We start from the raw sequence: 19,052 nt of genomic DNA on the forward strand, positions 1-19,052 counted from the left end.
ACGGGATCACTTTGAAGACTTGGCCTTTGGTGGTATGGAAAATGCTAACATCTGTCAGTGCCCTTCATCTATGATCAAGCTCTTACCAGAAGAATCCGAGTGCTTTGGACGCATGCATGCGTGTCAGGTGTACATGTATACATTGCACAACCGGATGTGCGTGAGAATTCTCACGATACACAGAATGTCACATCCGACTTCCCAGGTGAGTTGTGGTCTCAGATGGAGGAGGCTCATTACTTCAGAACAGTGCATGTCAAGGCCGGTGCCTGGGGTTGGGTGTATATATTTCCTCTAACGTGAACTAACTCCTTTGAGATGATTTCTCCTCATGGTCTAAGGCATGCTGGCTAGAACCTAAGGGGGTTTGGAGCTGGTGCTCCTCAGAAGCTCATCGAGCTGGGCAGGATCTCAGGGCCTGACTTGGAATCTGGGCAGCTCCCTACCACCTTCGATAGTTCCAGGCTTCCCATGAATGAGCTTAAATGGCATCATCCCTGTCCCTTGGGATCTCACAGGTCTCCTCCACTGACTACCCTGTACTGCTCGAGAAGGACACTGGGTCTAGGTCAGCCTGCTAGAAAGAAATATTTTATTTATGTATTTGAGAGAGAGAGAGAACATGAGTAGGAGGGGGAGGGGGAGGGGCAGAGGGAGAAGGAGACTCCCCGCTGAGCAGGGAGCCCGATGCAGGGCTTGATCCCAGGACCCTGAGATCATGACCTGAGCCGAAGGAAGACACTTAACCAACTGAGCCACCCAGGCGCCCCTAGAAAGAAATATTTTAAAGACACAAGGGAATAAATAATTCTTAGGATATGTTCTTAGAAAGGAAGGAGGGAAGAGAAAAAGATACTATCTGAACAGAGACCAAAACATGTCTGCCCAAGGTTATCTCAGAACAAAGCCTCTGAAGATGAATAAAGTTTCCTCAAAGCACACAGGAAAGCAATTACAGCCCACATGTCTGACACTGGCCACGGGGGTGAGGGGCGAGGTGGAGATCAAAGCAGAGCCAGATTTGGGGCACGGAGAGGACAGAGAACAATGAAACAATGCAAGGGGACTTGCCAAGGAGGGAGCACAAAGAAACAGAGCAGAAGCAGCAGGGCCCTGGTCTCCGAGCGGAAGTCAGGCCGAGCCGAGCACATGGACAGGGACTTTATAAATATATACGTTTGTCTCTCACAGAGGTCTAGAGAAAGGACTGAAGAAAGGGAGGGAAAATCCCACATCCTCTCTTCTGATATTTTCAATGCAGGCAAGACGGAGGGTGGGCATTTATAAGTTGGATAAGTAGTTTCAAGTAGTGTAAGTAGTATAAGCCGTATATGATAATGTTAATGGTCACCGGCCACTTCTAAATTTTAATGTAATTATATTTATTTAGGAACAAAATGTAAGATGCAAGCTCAGGGATTAAAAGGTGGGTGTGAACTGCCATCCGGGGATATCTTTAGGCTCAGGAAAGGCTAAGAGATGGTAAGACAATGACTTTAACCTGGTGCTCTATTATCGTTCATCAACAAGTATTTGCCGGCTGTGATGGCAGGCTCTGCGCAAAGCACGGGGGATGTGGCAGTAAATGAAAAAGATACAGACCCTGGCCTCATGAATTTCTATGCTTTCTTTTTTCTTTGGTTTTACATTTTACATTTATTTATTTTTAACTGTGGTAAAAAATATATAAAATTTACCATTTTGACTGTTTTTAAATGTACAGCTCAGTGGTACTAAGTACATTCACACGGTTGTGCAGCCTTCACCACCCCCACCCACAGAACTCTTTTCATCTTGCAAAACTGAAACTACACCCATTAAACACGGACTCCCCGTCTCGTCCCCGCCAGCCCCTGGCAGCCCCTATTCTACTTTCTGTCTCTATAATTTTGACTTTACGAGGTACCACATGTAGGTGGAATCATGCAGTATTTGTCTTTTTGTGACTGGCTTATTTCACAAACGTTCTCCAGTTTCATCCATGGTGTAGCACGTGCCAGAATTTCCTTCCTTTTTAAGGCCTTTTTAAGGCCCACTGTATGCATATCCCACATTTTATTTACCCTTTCATCCCACCAACAGTGCCTAAGCGTTCCCATTTCTCCACATCCTCACCAACACTTGTTATTTGCCTTCCTTTTTTCTTTCTTCCTTTCTTTCCTTTCTTTTCATAGTAGCCATCCTAATGGGTGTGATCTGTGGCTCTTTGAGAATGTTTAAGCTTTACTAGGGAATCTCCTGGTCTATGGGGAAGCCTATGACACCTCTGGAGTGTGCCTGTGTGTGTCCCAGTCTTCTGGGAATATCTTTATTATTCATACCCAACCCACATGTACCTAGGGTATGTGGCCATGAAAAAAGCCCCAACTCCACCAGTAAGAAGCGCCTTTGGGGGCACCCTGTACTCTTAGAATAAGAGGGAGGGGATAGAGCTGCTAAACCCCAAAAGGCCAGCTTCTGAGGGGATGTGGTATTACTTAGAAGGTAGGGCTCCCCCGGGAAATGTCTAATGCCTGTCCCTCTGATTCGTGATAGGACGAGACACTGGTCCACAACCCCCAAAAAGACCCACTAAAGGGCAGAGGGCAGATGGAAAAGTGGAGTGATGCAGTGATGTTTTAGAACAGGGATCAGAAAAGTGCGAAGGGTGTAGTAATAACGAAATCCTATAATTCAAATTACTCCAGCACTTATAATGTTTCTAACATTTTCACTTGTATCTATCTATGTACAACCACGCCTTTGGCTATGTCACTGCTTAGTAATGAGTGCCGGGGGGGGGAAAAGGAGAGAAACTGAGTCAGCAGCTTTGCTCCTTTGAGATCCTATTTATACAGAGACCCACAGATTGTTGAAGCGGAAGGGACTTGAGACATCATTTAGTTCAATCTTCGCTTCACAGGTGAGGAGACTGGTGAAGTGGCTTTTGGGAGGGTAGAGATAGAATGCCACCGTCTTGTGCCCTAGTAAAGACGAACAATCCAGGAAGCGTTGGAGTTAGAAACCAAAGACACGGTTCTGTGATAACACTGACTCGACTGTGAATCTGTAATGTATGCTCTACTGGCTGCTATATGATTGCATCCCACAAAGCCTCTAGAACATATTCAGAAAACATACTCTATAAATAGGATTCACAGACTTGGTTGTTGTCCTATAAATACATATTTTCTTAGAGCTGGATTTAATCCCCCCCAAATTAACTGCACAGAAAAGGAAACGTGCTGGAATCATCTTCTGTGAAGGAGCGGGCCCCCAAAGATAGTGCTCCTTTTTTTAGCTTCTGCTGCACAGTGGGTCTATATGAAGATAAAAACTGGGGAGAAAAGCCCAAGGTGTTGCATATGTGTGAGGAGGGGCACTTTGCTACTTGCAGGCAGAGACAGAAGTGAATGCCCTGTTTCTGCGGACCGACGGTGAATGTGGTTCTATGTGGATGCCGACGGCGGACAATGTCCCTCGTTACAAGCAGGAGTCAGAGCAAGAGTCCCTGGTTGACAGCGAAGGCCAACAGGGAGGCCTGGAGTGGGCTTCAAGGTGGGGGGGGCAGCAGAAGGCCAGAAAATGTCCCTGAACTTGGGACAGCAATAAAGGGTCATCGTAAGTCCATCATTTAATATGTGGGAAAAGTGGAGGGACTTGGTTAAGGCCTTATAAGCTATGGGTGGCAAAACTAAAATGATTCACTATTCTGATTTCCATGCCCTCCTTAACTTTTATACCGGAGAAACCTTGCACCTGTGCTGGGATTGAGCTGGGGCACTGTGGGGAAGGTAGCAAAAACCACAGCAGGTTGTACTAGGAGCTCTGCAGCCAGCAGCGCTGTGGCCGGGTTACATGGAAACACAGAACGCAAGTTCCCAGTTCGTCCTTTCTCTCTTTCTCTCTTTCTTGCAGAGAAACAGCGTGCACACGCAAGTGGGGGGAGGGGCAGAGGGACAGGGGGAGAGAGAATCTTCAGCAGACTCCATGCCCAGCATGGAGCCCAACATGGGGCTCAATCTCACGACCTTGAGATCATGACCTGAGCCCAAACCAAGATTCGGACACCTAACTGACTGAGCCCCCATTTCTGATACTAAGAAACATTCAGCTTGGGGGCGCCTGGGTGGCACAGTGGTTAAGCGTCTGCCTTTGGCTCAGGGCGTGATCCCAGCGTTATGGGATCGAGCCCCACATCAGGCTCCTCCACTGTGAGCCTGCTTCTTCCTCTCCCACTCCCCCTGCTTGTGTTCCCTCTCTCGCTGGCTGTCTCTCTGTCAAATAAATAAATAAAATCTTTAAAAAAAAAAAAAAAAGAAACATTCAGCTTGGTGAGGGGAGGGGCCTGTTCACTTGCAGATGGAACTTGGTAAGGACAGCCGACAGCCATTAGTGTGTGCCGCGTCTTCAGCACATCCGTGGACATCATACGGGGTTCCCAGTGCATTCAACTACCTAGAGGTTTTAAAAACCCTTGCTGCTTCCCCTCTTCCCTCCTGGCCACCCCCAGAGATTCTGATATCACTGCTTATGAATGACTGCTCTAGTAAGCTGGTGATAGACTAGAATGCGTCACCCCCCTTTGGTAGGCTGGGGTGGAGAAAAGGTTAGAAACCGTGGATGTCGTGGCCACAGTAAGTAGTCACGGGTCTGTGCTCCCCCGACACAGCGGATCCAGTCACTTTCCAGAACCTGCTAGAACAATCTAGCCTAACAGAAATGCAATGCAAATTCACATGTAATTTTAAATTCTCTATTAACCACATAAAAAAGGAAAAGGAAAAAGGTGAAATTAATAATAAATTTAATTCAACATATCTAAAATATTGTTATTTCAATAAGTAGTAAATATATATTATGACATATTTCACATTTTTCATACTAAGTCTTCAAAATCCGATGTGTATTTTATACTTGCAGCACATCTCAATTCACAATTAGCTACATTTCAAGTGTTCGAAAGCCACACACCCTTGCCTCTTTCACTGACATAAGTTACTCCAATAGAAATAGCAATTTCTCCACACGATAGCCATCCTCCCTGCCTCAGACCATTTCTTTTCCACTTTGGTCCAACACTCTTCCATGAGTCATCAAGTAATCATCACTGAGGGCCTACCCAGTGATGGGTACTCATGTTAACGTAGGAGGATGAGAAGATAAATAAGACACAGACCCTGACTTGCAGGAGCTCTCACCTTGGTGGGAAATGAAGGCACGTACAAGGGAATTTGCTGCAGGCTTTATGCACAGATACATACAAGAGGACGCTAAGGAAGGACTTTCTGGGCTTCCAAGAAGCATTCACACACATGGGACATTTGTATGGAGTTTTAAGGGATGAGGAAAAATTGTGGAAGGTCAGGGAAACGTGTTTCAGCCACAGAGAAAAGCATATTCAAGACAAAAAATGACGATCTACATGCCTGGAAAAGGCAAGTGTCTCACGGGGCAAGGAGTGGCTGGAGGCGGCTGGGGGCGTGAGGGGGGCCTCAAGTGCCCGCTGATACACAACCACTGTGAGGCTGTTGCCTGAGCAGGCAAATCCCAGGCCAGGCTGTGGCACAGACTGGAGAGGACAAAGAAGTCAGGAATTCTTAACGGAATGAATGAAGAGGGTGGCAGTATGTCTAGAAAGAAGGGCATGTGAGCACCCAAGGGGATGAATGGGATGGAAGAGCACTGTTTTCTAAATTTAGAGTCTGGAGTTGAGGCCTGATAATGGAGGCTGGACAAAGGCCCTAAGAGTTACAGCTTTCCAGACCCAAACTCACTAGGTTAGGGTTCACAGGGCCACGAGCATGGTATTTACACAGGACTATTACAACCTGTTGTGATCCGAGAGCACAAATGGCCTCTTTCCCTGAAGAATTAATGGGGCTACCTACGGCTTAACTTAGGCAGGAGACAAAATCAAGCCAAATGACTTCCAGGATTGCTAGGTAAGTCACACCTGTGAGACACAGCAGGTGCTGGGCAGCACCTGGCCAGTTCCATCAGATGATGTGGCGGCTCATCTGACCTTTGGCTTCCTGGAAGAAGGCTCTGGAGCTCTCAAGTGAGAAGAGAGCAACAACAGCATGACATTCCCAGTGAGCGAGGGCCTCTGAGATCCTATGAAAGCGGAGGCAGGGAGATGAAACGGCTTGAAGGTCATATAGCCAGTAAGTGGCAGAGCCAAGAACAGCATTTACCATCCGTGGTACCAAAGACACGGGGAGGTCAGTACAACAGGTATTATGGAGAACTGTTTATCCTGACAGCAAACTCAAGTGGAAAAGGAGAAAGTGAGGCTGGAGACACACTAGGCAATAAAAATATCCTCGCGAGCTGAAGAGATTGAGTTTAGTAGCGATAAATGAGGTACTCACATGGTGAAATATCCACGAAGTTTGGGTCGATATTATGCAGCAGCTCCATTCTGGGGGACGGGCTTCCTTCGCTAGAAGAGAATTTTTTAGGAAATGTTAATTTCCTCTCTCAAATTAATAGGATAACTTTTAACGCTTCTTTTCCTTGTACTTACAGGAAATAACAAGCTTGCCAATTAACAACTTTGTCATGAATTCAGAGATCTCCAAAATCTGTACTCGGTGCATCTTTAATTCATCATTATTTGTCTACATTACAGTAATGACTGAACATCTAACAAGACTGTCAGTGTCAAGCATATGACAATTAAAAAACACTCTTATGCAATAAAACACTGTGGCTGTGTTTATACATGAGTATTCTTTACGAAGGGAAATGAGAACTCAAGTCACTCTGTGTAGACTTCACACTGACCGTTCACAGGGGGATGAGGAAAGAACATCTACCAGGATGGTGGCATCGGTACTACAATCACAGCCTACATTAGTGGAGAAAAGAAACTTGGGGATCACGGTCCAACCCCTTATGTTATGAGTAAGGCAGACACAAAGGTATTGGCCAAATATTAGATTATGTGGCTCTCAAAATGGTGTTCTTAAAAAATTGGGAGCATTAGGGCGCCTGGTTGGCTCAGTCCGTTAAGCATCCGACTCTTGGTTTTGGCTCAGGTCATGATCTCAACGTCATGGGATCAAGCCCTGCATCAGGCTCTGTGCTCGGTGTGGAGTCTCCTCCAGTTTCTCGTTCCCTTTCCCTCCTGCTCACTCCTCTCTCTCTCTCTCTCAAATAAATAAAATCATCAAAAAAAAAAAAAATTGGGAGCATTAACATCACCAGATATATGTGGGGCGTGCATGATAGACCCGGGACATTTTGCTAGTATAGACTCAGCCTCATGTAAAAATAATTTCAATCGTTGGGAGAGTACTAAGGACTGCTTGATAACCCAATAAAAGGCTGCAAAGTACTGTTAATACTGTAGGATTTGTATACACCTGAAAAACCATTAAGGTCCCTGATGCAACCAAGAGGACATGTTTTCAGGCAACCCAATATCCATACCTCGAAATCACAGGTGGCTGTCTATGGCAGTGGCTTGGGATTTCAAGGTCCATAAAATTTCAAAAAATCTGGGTTGTGATTGGCAATACGATTGGCCAAGTAAAAAAATTTTAAGACATAATTTAATTTACAAAAACCCCGAACTTCGACTACCATCACCATTATATGATAAAATAAAGATTTTTTTTTTTTTAAGAGAGGGAGAGAGAGAGGGGGCAGGGTGAAGATGGAAGGGAGAGAGAGAATCTTAAGCAACCTTCACGCCCAGCAGAGGGAGACTCAGGGCTCCATATCACAACCCTGAGATCGTGAACTGAGCCGAAATCAAGAGTTGGATGCTTAAGCGACTGAGCCACCCAGATGCCCCTAAAATAAAGATAATTTTAATAGCAAAAAAGGTAGGAAGAATATGATCTCAGAAAAACATGACAGCTCTTCAAATGGAATGTTTTTAACTTTAGTATTCTATCAGATTTCCTTGTTCTTCTCTACTCCATAAAACACACTAACTAGAGAGTGGGAGGAAATACACAGGGATGCCCCTAGTCCTGGGGGCACAGGAGGCAGCCCTGTTGGGGAGAGGGGGCATATTTCCCAGAACTCTTCTCATTTTCTTCTTGAGGTAACTAACTATCTGATTGTCCTGAAGACTGTCAACCAGTCCAAAATGACAGGAATGCGAGTTTGATTCCAGAAACTCTGAATGCAAGAAGATGATTAGCAAACAAAATGGTGAACGTGAGAAAAGCTAAACAGGATGATGATGATGATGATGATGATGACGACGACGATAATGTCTAAATTGTGGGTTTAATGCAAATAGAGTGAAAATCAGAATGATAATTATAGCAAGTAAGTCAGGAGGGGAAATCGGAATGAATACATTTTATGAAGTCTTCATATTGTTCAGAAGAAGTTAATATTACTGATGAAATTTAGATTTAGCTAAATAAAATTTGCATGTTAAAAATTTAAGGTAACTTGAAAATAAAGAGGATAGAATTTTTCTGGACTACCAAAAAACCCAAACAAAATTCATCCAATTCAAAAGAAGACCCAAAAATTTCAGGGCCAAGGTATTAGTACACAACCAGTCTTTAAAAGCATAGTTCACTGGAGTACCCCAAAGCATTAGGCACAGTTAAATAAAGGGTATTTTTCTAATACCTTTTGGAAAGAGTTTCTCTGTTATGTTATTCACTCATTCATATTTTTTTGCATTATTCAGAAGAGCCACAGATATTTCAAAATAAGGAAACTTAAGAGATGACATTTTGAATACTGGAGTCTGTGAGTAATCCTGGTGACGGATTATTTGCTGGGAAAAATCTTCACAGGCAGAATCACCACGCTGCAAACAGGAACAACAACAACAAAAAACAACCAGTTCTCTTACGTATGTTGTGACACTACTTCTTAAAATGTAGTAATCAGAATATTTTGATAAGGATGTGGTTAGAGATATGAGACAAGAAGACACAGTATGTGATTAGTAATTAAAACAATGACCAAACATTCTTAGTCACTCCGAGTTATTAAATAAATCAAGGAAACCAAATGTACATTTAGGGACCTGAATAAAATACTGAACTCTTGGGTTACTTCACCTCGAAATATAAAAAGTTGTTAAAACCCCAGATAAGGGGTGCCTGGGTGGCTCAGTTGTTAAGTGTCTGCCTTCAGCTCAGGGCGTGATCCTGGCATTCTGGGATCGAGCCCCACATCGGGCTCCTCCACTGGGAGGCTGCTTCTTCCTCTCCCACTCCCCTGCTTGTGTTCCCTCGCTCGCTGGCTGTCTCTCTCTGTCAAATAAATAAATAAATAAAATCTTAAAAACAAAAACAAAAACAACCCAGATAAGCCTATGTACCAATTCCGTGGGGCTAGCCTTTTGGAAAATGATGGATTTTAGAAATACCTCTGGGTGGATTTTTTAAAAGATGCATACCGACATGGGAAGTAATTATGGAAATATGGAAAAATATACACCAAACTTAACTGGAGTGGATGGATGGGTGGGGTGAGGTTACCAAGGACTTTTGATTTTTATAACTAGCATGTATTATTATTGCAATCAAGAAAAATTTAAGATTTTTAAAATATTTATTTATTTATTTAATATTCATTTATTTTGAGAGAGAGAGTTGGGGGGAAGGGCAGAGGGAAAGGAAGAAGCAGATTCCCAGCTGAGCAAGGAGCCTGACGCGGGACTCAGTCTCAGGACTCTGGGATCATGACCTAAGCCAAAGGTAGACACTTAACCAACTGAGCTACCCAGGCACCCCAGGAATCTGCATTTCTAACAGGTTCCCAGGTAGTACTGTTGCTGCCGCTCTGAGGACCACACTTTGAGTAGCAAGACTGGAGGACATCTCCTGGAATCCCCTAACAAGGGACTGCAACTCTTCTGGAGTTTCCTAAATTAGAAATTCATGTTTAGACCTGCTTCTGGAGCAATGATTCTTGACCTTGGCTATACAATGCAGTCACCCTGGGGAGCTTTAAAAACTAGTGATGCTTGGATTCCACCACAAGGGAGTGATCTCACTGACATGTACTTCAGCCTCGGCATGTAGATTTATAAAAGTAAATATAACAATAGTATATATTATTATAATAAATATAGCATTTATAAATATTATATTTATAATATATAATGTATGTTATATACATGTAACATAACATACATTATATATTATAAATATAATATTTATAAAAGTAAATTTTTCTTAAAATTAGCTTTATTAAAATACAATTTATATATCATACAATTCACCCACTTAAAGTGTACGGTTAAACATTTCTAGCATATACACAGAGTTGTACAACCATCAACACAATCTTAGATTATTTTTCTCCCCTGCTAAATAAAAATTGTGTACCCATTAGCAGCTACCCTTCAGTTTGTCTCTCCTACCCTCCTTGCAGCCCAGGGCAATCACTAATCTATTGTGTTCCTACAGACTTGCCTATTCTAGATATTCATATGAATGGAATCACAGAGGGGCGCCTGGGTGGCTCAGTCTGTTAAGCAGTTAAGTCCCTGCCTTCGGCTCAGGTCACGATGTCAAAGTCCTGGGATCGACTTGGCAGGGGTGTCTGCTTCTCCCTCCCCATCTGCCCCTGGTCGTGTTGTCTCTCTTGTTCACTCTCTCTCTCAAGTAAATAGATAAAATCTTAAAAGAAAAAAATGGAATCATAAAATACGTGGCCTACTGGATGGCTTCTTTCACCTAGCATACCGCCTTCATGGTTCAGCCATGTTGTAGCACGTATTTCTACTTCATTCCTTTATATGGCTGAATAATATTTCATTGTATGGATATAACATGTTTTCTTCATCCATTCATCAGTGGACAGACATCTGGATTGTTTTCACATTTTGGCTACCGTGAATAATGCTGTTATGTATGTTCACATACAAGGTTTTGTATGGACGTTTGTTTTCATTTCTCTGGGATATATATCTAGGAGGGGACTTGCTGGGTCATATGGTAATTCCATATTTAAACTTTTAAGGACATGCAGAACTGTCTTCCAAGGCAGCTGTACCATTTACATTCTCAGTGGCTGTGTGTGAGCATTCGAATGTCTCCACATCCTCGTCACCACTTGTTAATGGCTGTCTTCTTGATTATAGCCATCTTAGTTGGTATGAAGTGGTATCTCACTGTGGTTTTGACTTACATTTTCACCTTCGTATGAATATCTACTATTTGTAAAGCTTCTTTAGAGAAATATCTATTCAGATACTTTGCTCATTTTTTATTTGGTTTGTCTTCTTGTAATTGGGTTGCATATATTCTGGATCCAACTCCCATATCAGATGTATGATTGGTTAATATTTCCCCTAATTCTCTGGGTTGTCTTTTTGCTCTCTTTATAGTATCATTTGCAGAACAAAAGTTGAAAATTTTGATGTGGTACAACTTATCTATTTTTCCTTTTGTTGCTTTTGGTATTTTATCTACAAAACCATTGCTTAATCCAGGGTCACAGAGATTTATTCCTACATATTCTTTTAAGATTGTTATAGTTTTAGGGGCGCCTGGGTGGCACAGCGGTTAAGCGTCTGCCTTTGGCTCAGGGCGTGATCCCGGCGTTATGGGATCGAGCCCCACATCAGGCTCCTCCGCTATGAGCCTGCTTCTTCCTCTCCCACTCCCCCTGCTTGTGTTCCCTCTCTCGCTGGCTGTCTCTATCTCTGTCAAATAAAAAAATAAAATCTTAAAAAAAAAAAAAAGATTGTTATAGTTTTAGCTCTTACAGTGAGGTCTCTGATCCATTTTTTAAAAAAGATTTATCTATTTAGTTGAGAGAGAGAGAGAGAGCATGCAGGGGGAGGGGCAGAGGGAGAGAGAGAATCGTGAAGTAGACTCCCCACTGAGCATAGAGCCTGACGTGGGGCTCAATCCCAGGACCCCAAGATCATGACCCAAGCCCAAACCAAGAGTTAACCACCCAACCAACTGAGCTACCCAGATGTCCCAGGTCTCGGATCCATTTTAAGTTAATTTTTGTGTATGCTGTGAGGTAAGGATCCAATTTCATTCTTTTGCATTGGATATCCAGTTATTCCAGTACCATTTATTGAGAAGATTATGCTTTCCCAGTTGAACTATGTTGGTACCCTTGTCACAAATGCAGCTGATTCTAACACACAGCTCAGGGTGAGAATCAGTAATCTTGAGCCTTGTTATATGAAGTCAACACATTTGATTATATGTTCTAAATTCTTGGTTTTCTTCTACGGAGGAAAGGATGGGTGACTAGCTTCTACAACACTTATGTAATGAGCGCATGTATAATGATAATGGCTTCCCCTTGAAAGGAAGTCCCAGTTCCTCAGAAAGTATCTTAAGAAAACCATTGATAGGGGCGCCTGGGTGGCTCAGTCGTTGGGCGTCTGCCTTCGGCTCAGGGCATGATCCCGGAGTCCTGGGATCGAGCCCCACATCAGGCTCCTCTGCTGGGAGCCTGCTTCTTCCTCTCCCACTCCCCCTGCTTGTGTTCCCTCTCTCGCCGGCTGTCTCTATCTCTGTCGAATAAATAAATAAATCTTTAAAAAAAAAAAAAAAGAAAACCATTGATAACTTCCTACAATCAGTCCCTTTAATTTGTCCCTGTGTAGGGATATAAGGACTTTGAACACATCCCTTCTTGCGTATAATACAATTTCTTCCTCAAAGGTACGTGTACCAAAGTGAGATGGAAAAAAGAAAGTGCTTTGCATGTTCATGACAGTTTTCAGCAACATCAGCTGTGTGATCACAATGTTACAAATAAACAGTGGCTTCATCAAACTCATAAAGGCTTATGGGACTGATCATTGTTCTGTGTTAGCTTTTATCTTCTACATGTATCTATGCATTTATAGGTAATGCTACAAATATCGCAGCATTTCATGATTACCTGTCCATTATACTGTGCCGAAGTGTTATTTCCATACAACCAAAATACCAGAAAGTGGACGCTGTCAGTTGTTTCGGTAATTTATGGTCTTCCGACCAGTTCTGAAGGCCTCACTCTCTCACATGCAGTCTTGCATCGTCTTTAAGGGCACAGCCTTTCAGGGTCTGCATCTCAAGTCCGCGAGGTTTTATAAACGGGAGCCTTGTTTCCTCACCAGCAGAATGTGGATCAAAGTCTCCACTTTCAGAATTGTTAGAATTGAGTAAGGCATAAAGCGCACAGCCAGAAAGCTTGGGATGTAGTACGTGCTGAATAAGCTGGTAGCTTAAAAACAAGAACACCTTTTATTACGAAATGTGGATCCCGATTCTGCAGACATGGAAATACCACAACCAGAATTACAAGACTATAACCTGAGACACAGATAGAAGAATAATATGTAGATACAAGGAAACATTAATATCCCTATCCATTCTTCTTGCTGGCAAGAATTACCCTCATGAAACCTACTGGTATAGTTATAACTTTAATTTTTAAGGCATGTTACAGTAGTCCCTCCCTTGTGAGAGTCTCATTGTAGAAATGTGTCAGTGTCAAATATAGCTAAGTCACACAGTCTACTCATCATGAACTTCATATAAAAAGATACAGTGTCATCAGTTATCTAGGGATTTTCCCTACTTTTCAGATTAAGCGTATGATATAGTTTGCTGTACAGGCAACACTATCTTCATTAGACTGTTGATTCCATTGGTGACATTTAAATCTCTGAATAATGACTGATGATATTCATGCGAAATGATTTTCCAACAATGATACAAGTTCATGCAATGACCTCGTTTCATTATCGCAAGGTAGTGCGGGGTTTTACTATGGCAAATGTTTGGGCTCCAGAGTCATAGGGACAAAGCAGCCCCCTCTGATTAGCTTCTTAAGGTAGGCACCCATGGGACTGCTCAAGGATCCTTACTGCACGATGCTCACTACCCACCCCTGCTTACATGAATGACTACGGCAGTGAGTAGGCAAAAAGTTATGTAAAGAGAAGGAACTGTAACATGTTGTTCACATTGACCACTTAATGACAGAGACCCATCTCTAAACCAGTGAAATGGGCATGTTTCATCCATGTCCATAACAACCAAACTGGAGTGATTTGGGGATTTCTTTGTTTTGGCCAGGCATTTATAAAGCATTTATTATGTGCCACATATCATTTTAAATGCTTTACATGTATTATCATATTGAATCCTTGACACTGTGACATAGATACAAGAGCACAGAGCGGTTAAGTGACTTGCAAGATCATGTTGCTAAGCAGGGTCTGGAACTGGCTTTGAAACTCGGGCAGTTTCTGACTGACTCCTGAATCCCTCACTTCTAACCACTATGCTAAACTGTCTCCTTAGTAAGATGCACACGTGGCCTCAGTATCTCCTTGAATGTCGTACGTTTCCATTCATTCAGCTTATTTTCAAGGCACCATTACCAAGTATCTCTATTAACTTCAAATGCCTCTATTAACAAGAGAGAGAATCCTTTTCTCCATCTTCTCTTAAAAACTTATGTAAAATGGTATACAGTTAATTATCTTTTAAAAAAAGATTTTATTTATTTATTCGTCAGAGAGAGCGAGTGAGCACAAGCAGGGGGAGCGGCAGGCAGAGAGAGAGCCTGAGCCTACTGAGCCTGATGCGGGACTTGATCCCAGGACCCTGAGATCATGACCTGAGCCAAAGGCAGACACTTAAAAGACTGAGCCACCCAGGCATCCGAAGTTAATTATCCTTGATGACATGTTAGTATTCAATTTTAATTTACCTCAAATGTCATATTCTCTGGATTAGCTTTAAAAATAACAGGACAAGAAGACACTGATCAGTGACTAGTTTCCAATAGGCTATAAATATTTTCTAAAAGTCTACAGTTTCAGACACTGAGATCACAGCACTGTCCATTTATAAATAGACTTTCCAGTTTTTGACTTTCATTTTCCAAATCATTGAAGGGTGGGGCAGTAACATATTTCCCATAAATAAATGAAATACTATTACATTCCATATTCATTTTACCACTAGCTGCTGACCATCTGTCATAAAAAAGGCACACCCTGAAAAGCAGGATCAAATTTTTAGCAACAGAAATAGCCATGATGATATTTTCTGAGAAGAAATTTGGGGGAAAAAAAAAAAGAGTTACTGATTAAAAAATTCAAGACACACCCTGAGTAATGTCCATCCTGTTCCCTCTCCGTGAGCACCGTCATCACTGTCACCATCTTCATGTCCAGCCACTGAGTCGTGACTGCGTTCCAGGCACTGCGCTGGGTGTTTTTATACATTTCTTTCCCTAAACCCTCACAGAAGTGCCTGTGAGGTAGGAACTACTAATGTTACATTTTACACATGAGGGAACTGATGCTTGCAAGTGTTAAGTAACTTGCCCAAGGTCACACAAATATCAAATGGAGATAAGATGTGAACCAGATCTACCCACAGAGCTCACACTTTTGAGCCATCATACAGTTGACCCTTGAACAATGTAAGGGCTAGGGGTGCTGACCCCCTGGGCAGTCAAAAATCCATGTACAAGTTCTGACTCCCCCAGAACTTAACTATTAATAGTTTACTATCAACCAGAACCCTTACTGATAATGTAAACAGTTGATTAACACACATTTTGTATGCTTTGTGTATCATAAACTGTATTCTTACAATCAAGTAAACTAGAAAAAAGAAATGTTATTAAGAGAATCATAAGGAAAATACATTTAGTGTAATGCACTGTATTTATATTAAAAAATCCGTGTATGAGTAGACCCGTGAAGTTAAACCTGTGTTGTTCAAGCGTCAACGGTACCAGTGAAACTCCTGGTGAGATTTCTTTGCCTTGTTATGTGGGCCCAGGTGATATAAGGTTTGTGGAAATCCCATGCTCCTTGAAAAGCCATTTTAACATGCAAACATAACCATGAATAAAGAGGTTAGGCATGGGAATTATAAGATTTTGACTAAATTTGGTGAGGAAATATATACCTTAAATTCATTTGATATAGAGTTATATATGGAGAGATTACTTTCATGGACATTTTTATTAAGAAATCTTATTAAATTTTTAAAGTAGACTACTGAAGAAATATGTAATATTATTAAAAATAACGGAATCACTCCCAAATATAGTCTTTTCCTTTTCATTACTGAAAAATAATTGGTAGGACTTGTGGGTTAGAATCAGGGCAAACCAGCAGGGCCTAATATGCCTTTCTTCCAATTTCCATGATAATACCCATAAAGAATTACAAAAAGATGAAAACTGGCAAGAGCACTGGAAACTAAAGAGAAGACCAGATGCCAAAGTCTCCAGGGGATTTTCACTAACGCCAATGCTGCAGAGATTAACAACATATTCTTGGGTTCTACCATAAGAATCAAAAACTGATCCCAAAGAAAACAGAAAAAAGATGGCTTTGCTTTGTCTACCTCTAGCTCTGGGACTCAGAGATCGCACTAAAGAAAAAATGGGCAATGATTTCCCGTGAGGCGTCTTCAGAACTAGCCCATCACGTTTTTCCTCCTTCACCCCCAGTTACATCCCGCCCTATGTCCGCCCAGGCGGCAAACGCTAGACTACGTAAGAGGAAACAGAGGAAAGGAGGCATAACACGTAGCATCCTTGCATGTGAAGTCAACTAACCAAAAACACCCCCAAATCTGAACCAACCCCTAGAGCACTACATACTGCGGCCTTAGGGTAGAGGCTCCTTTTTTTTTTTAAGATTTTTTTTTTTTTAAGATTTTTGTTTATTTATTTGAGAGAGAGACAGCGCACAAGCTGGGGGATAGGGGCAGAGGGAGAGGGAGAAGCAGACCTCCCACTGAGCAGGGAGATGGATGCAGGACTCCAGCCCAGGACCCTGGGACCATGACCTGAGCTGAAGGCAGACGCTTCACTGACTGAGCCATCCAGGTGCCCCAGGGTAGAAGCTGTTTTATAAAAAATGTTGGTGAAGTAGAGAATCAAAAAAATAACACAACATTCCTTAAATATTTTGCTTTAACTTAAAAACACATATATATTCAGTCGGCAGTCTTTGAATGCAGGGCTACTGGTTAGAATTCTCTACCATCCTTAGTTCATCAAACATACTTATAATGCTTCTTTACAGTTTCTAGGGCTGTTTTTCTTTTCTTTTAAAAAATTTTTTATTTAAATTCAATTTAGTTGACATATACTATATTATTAGTTTCAGGGGTAGAATGTAGTGATTCATCAGTTGCCTATAACACCCTAGGGCTGTTTTTCTTAAACTGGAGAAAGAGCCTAAGAACATGTGAGTTTCCAGATTTCCACAGAATAATGGAAGCCATCTAAATTTTAATCTCTCCACATCTTTTCTTTAGAAACCATAATGAAAAGTAAATAAAGCTGGGGTGCCTGGGTGGCTCAGTCAATTAAGCATCTGCCTTCTGCTCAGGTCATGATGCCAGAGTCCTGGGATCGAGTCCCACATCAGATGCCCTGCTCAGCAGGAAGTCTGCTTATCCCCCCCACCCTTCTCTCTCTCCCCCCGCCACCTTTCCCCCAGCTCGTTCTCTCTCAAATTAATAAATAAAATCTTAAAAAAAAAAAAAAAAGGAAAGAAAGTAAAATCACCCAATGCCTAAGCCTATAACATAAGTGGGAGACAGAACGTATTTAAACCATGGGTGGCTGTGAGGAAATAATCATCTAAGACCTGACAAGTCCGTGCCAAGGTCAACCAGGGCAGAGTCAGGCTGGCATCATGCAAAAGAGGGTGAGGAGGCATGGAGGGGAAGGACTCAGACTGTACCGGTAAAATACACCCCAGAAAAAAAGGGCCCCACCCTGAGGGATAGAAGATTGACACACAGGTCTGATACCAAGTGGATCAGAGGACTAGCACCTGAGGAGTCCAAAGGGAGGGCTTGGACAGTGTGCAGGACAAGAGTGGCAGTCTCAGGCGGCACTAATTCTGAAAGGAGCAGTTGAAGATCAGGTGTCTTTTAGAAAGTGGACGGTAAGGGGAAAAAAGGAAGAGACAAAAGATCAGGGTCCTACTGAAAGAACCTAGCATCATAGAATCACAAGAAGGCAGACCAGAGAGATAGCGGCAACATTTATTTTAAGAAGGGCACTTCACTACAGCAGTAGAAAAAGGTGTTCTTGAACCAAGAACTAAATTAAACTATCAAAAGCCCACCCCCATAGATTGCCTGCTATTACAGGTCGAGGAAAAGGTGACATATGAAAACGTGAACAACAAAAAGAACTCAGCATCTAAACAAAGTTACCAGAGGAGATGAGAATCAAAACTTTTGGCAAATGAAAACATTGCCCCTATCATGGCAACAAAACAAAACAAAACAAAAAAAACAACCACATGCAGAAGAAAACTGTTACACAAAATTTCAACATAAATTAAATATAATTAAATGAGCAACTACCAATATAAAAAAAAATGAATCAAAAAACTCTGACACTGAACTAAGGAAAGAAACTAAAAGAAAAGACAAAATCTCAGAAATGAAGGGGTAGTATATATAACTGAAAATATATGAGGCATGTAGAGAATAAAAATGAAAAGAGAGAAGATAATTCAGAATAAAGAAAAAGGATCAGAGAGAAACAGAACTAAAACATATGTAAATAAGATTCAATAAAATTTATAACTTCAGTCCCTGAAGAAGAAACACAACAGTGAAATATAATATTTAAAACTATAATTCAAAAGCCTCTGAAATAGAAGATCTGAATGTACAGATTGAAAGAACTCACTGTATATCTAAGAATATACATGGTCCCCTTTGAGACAGAGCTGATAAAAAAGTCTTAGACTTTAAATCAAAATAATAATAAAATCTTCTTAGCCTCCAGGCAAAAAGACCAAGTCACTTGAAAAAAAAAATCATCTTGACATTAAATGTATCAACAGCATCATAAAAAACAAATAGTGGGATAACATTTTCAAGAAATTCAAGGAAAGAAAGTATGAGACAACGATTTTATATCAGTTCAACAGTTTTTCAGTTATCAAGGTTGTAGAAAGCGCTTTAATAAATACTCAAGAATTCAAAGAATCCTGAGAAATCTATTAAAGAATTAATTCCTCCAAATAAGAGATAATTGAGAACATTTTAGAAATTGAGAAGTGGTTAGCATGGAATATATTGATGTAGGTCTAAGACTAAAACAAGATAGTGAAT

General features: G+C 41.6%; 1 protein-coding gene across 5 annotated transcripts in view; it reads right to left on the reverse strand.

Annotated features, from left to right (window-relative positions):
- The window catches only part of ARSB (arylsulfatase B), a 162,841-nt gene that overhangs the window by 61,044 nt on the left and 82,745 nt on the right, over positions 1 to 19,052 (reverse strand). For 4 of the 5 annotated variants that reach the window (XM_044384097.3, XM_057307254.1, XM_026498736.4 and 1 more), the window contains exon 6: positions 6,354 to 6,424. In XM_044384097.3, the coding sequence (XP_044240032.2) occupies positions 6,354 to 6,424 (71 nt within the window). Of the gene's footprint in view, positions 1 to 1,849; positions 2,964 to 6,353; positions 6,425 to 19,052 lie in introns of those variants that run through there. The other variant, XM_057307255.1, reaches the window with a different exon arrangement.

Source organism: Ursus arctos, unplaced genomic scaffold (assembly GCF_023065955.2).
Source record: "Ursus arctos isolate Adak ecotype North America unplaced genomic scaffold, UrsArc2.0 scaffold_5, whole genome shotgun sequence".
Lineage (NCBI taxonomy): Eukaryota > Metazoa > Chordata > Mammalia > Carnivora > Ursidae > Ursus > Ursus arctos.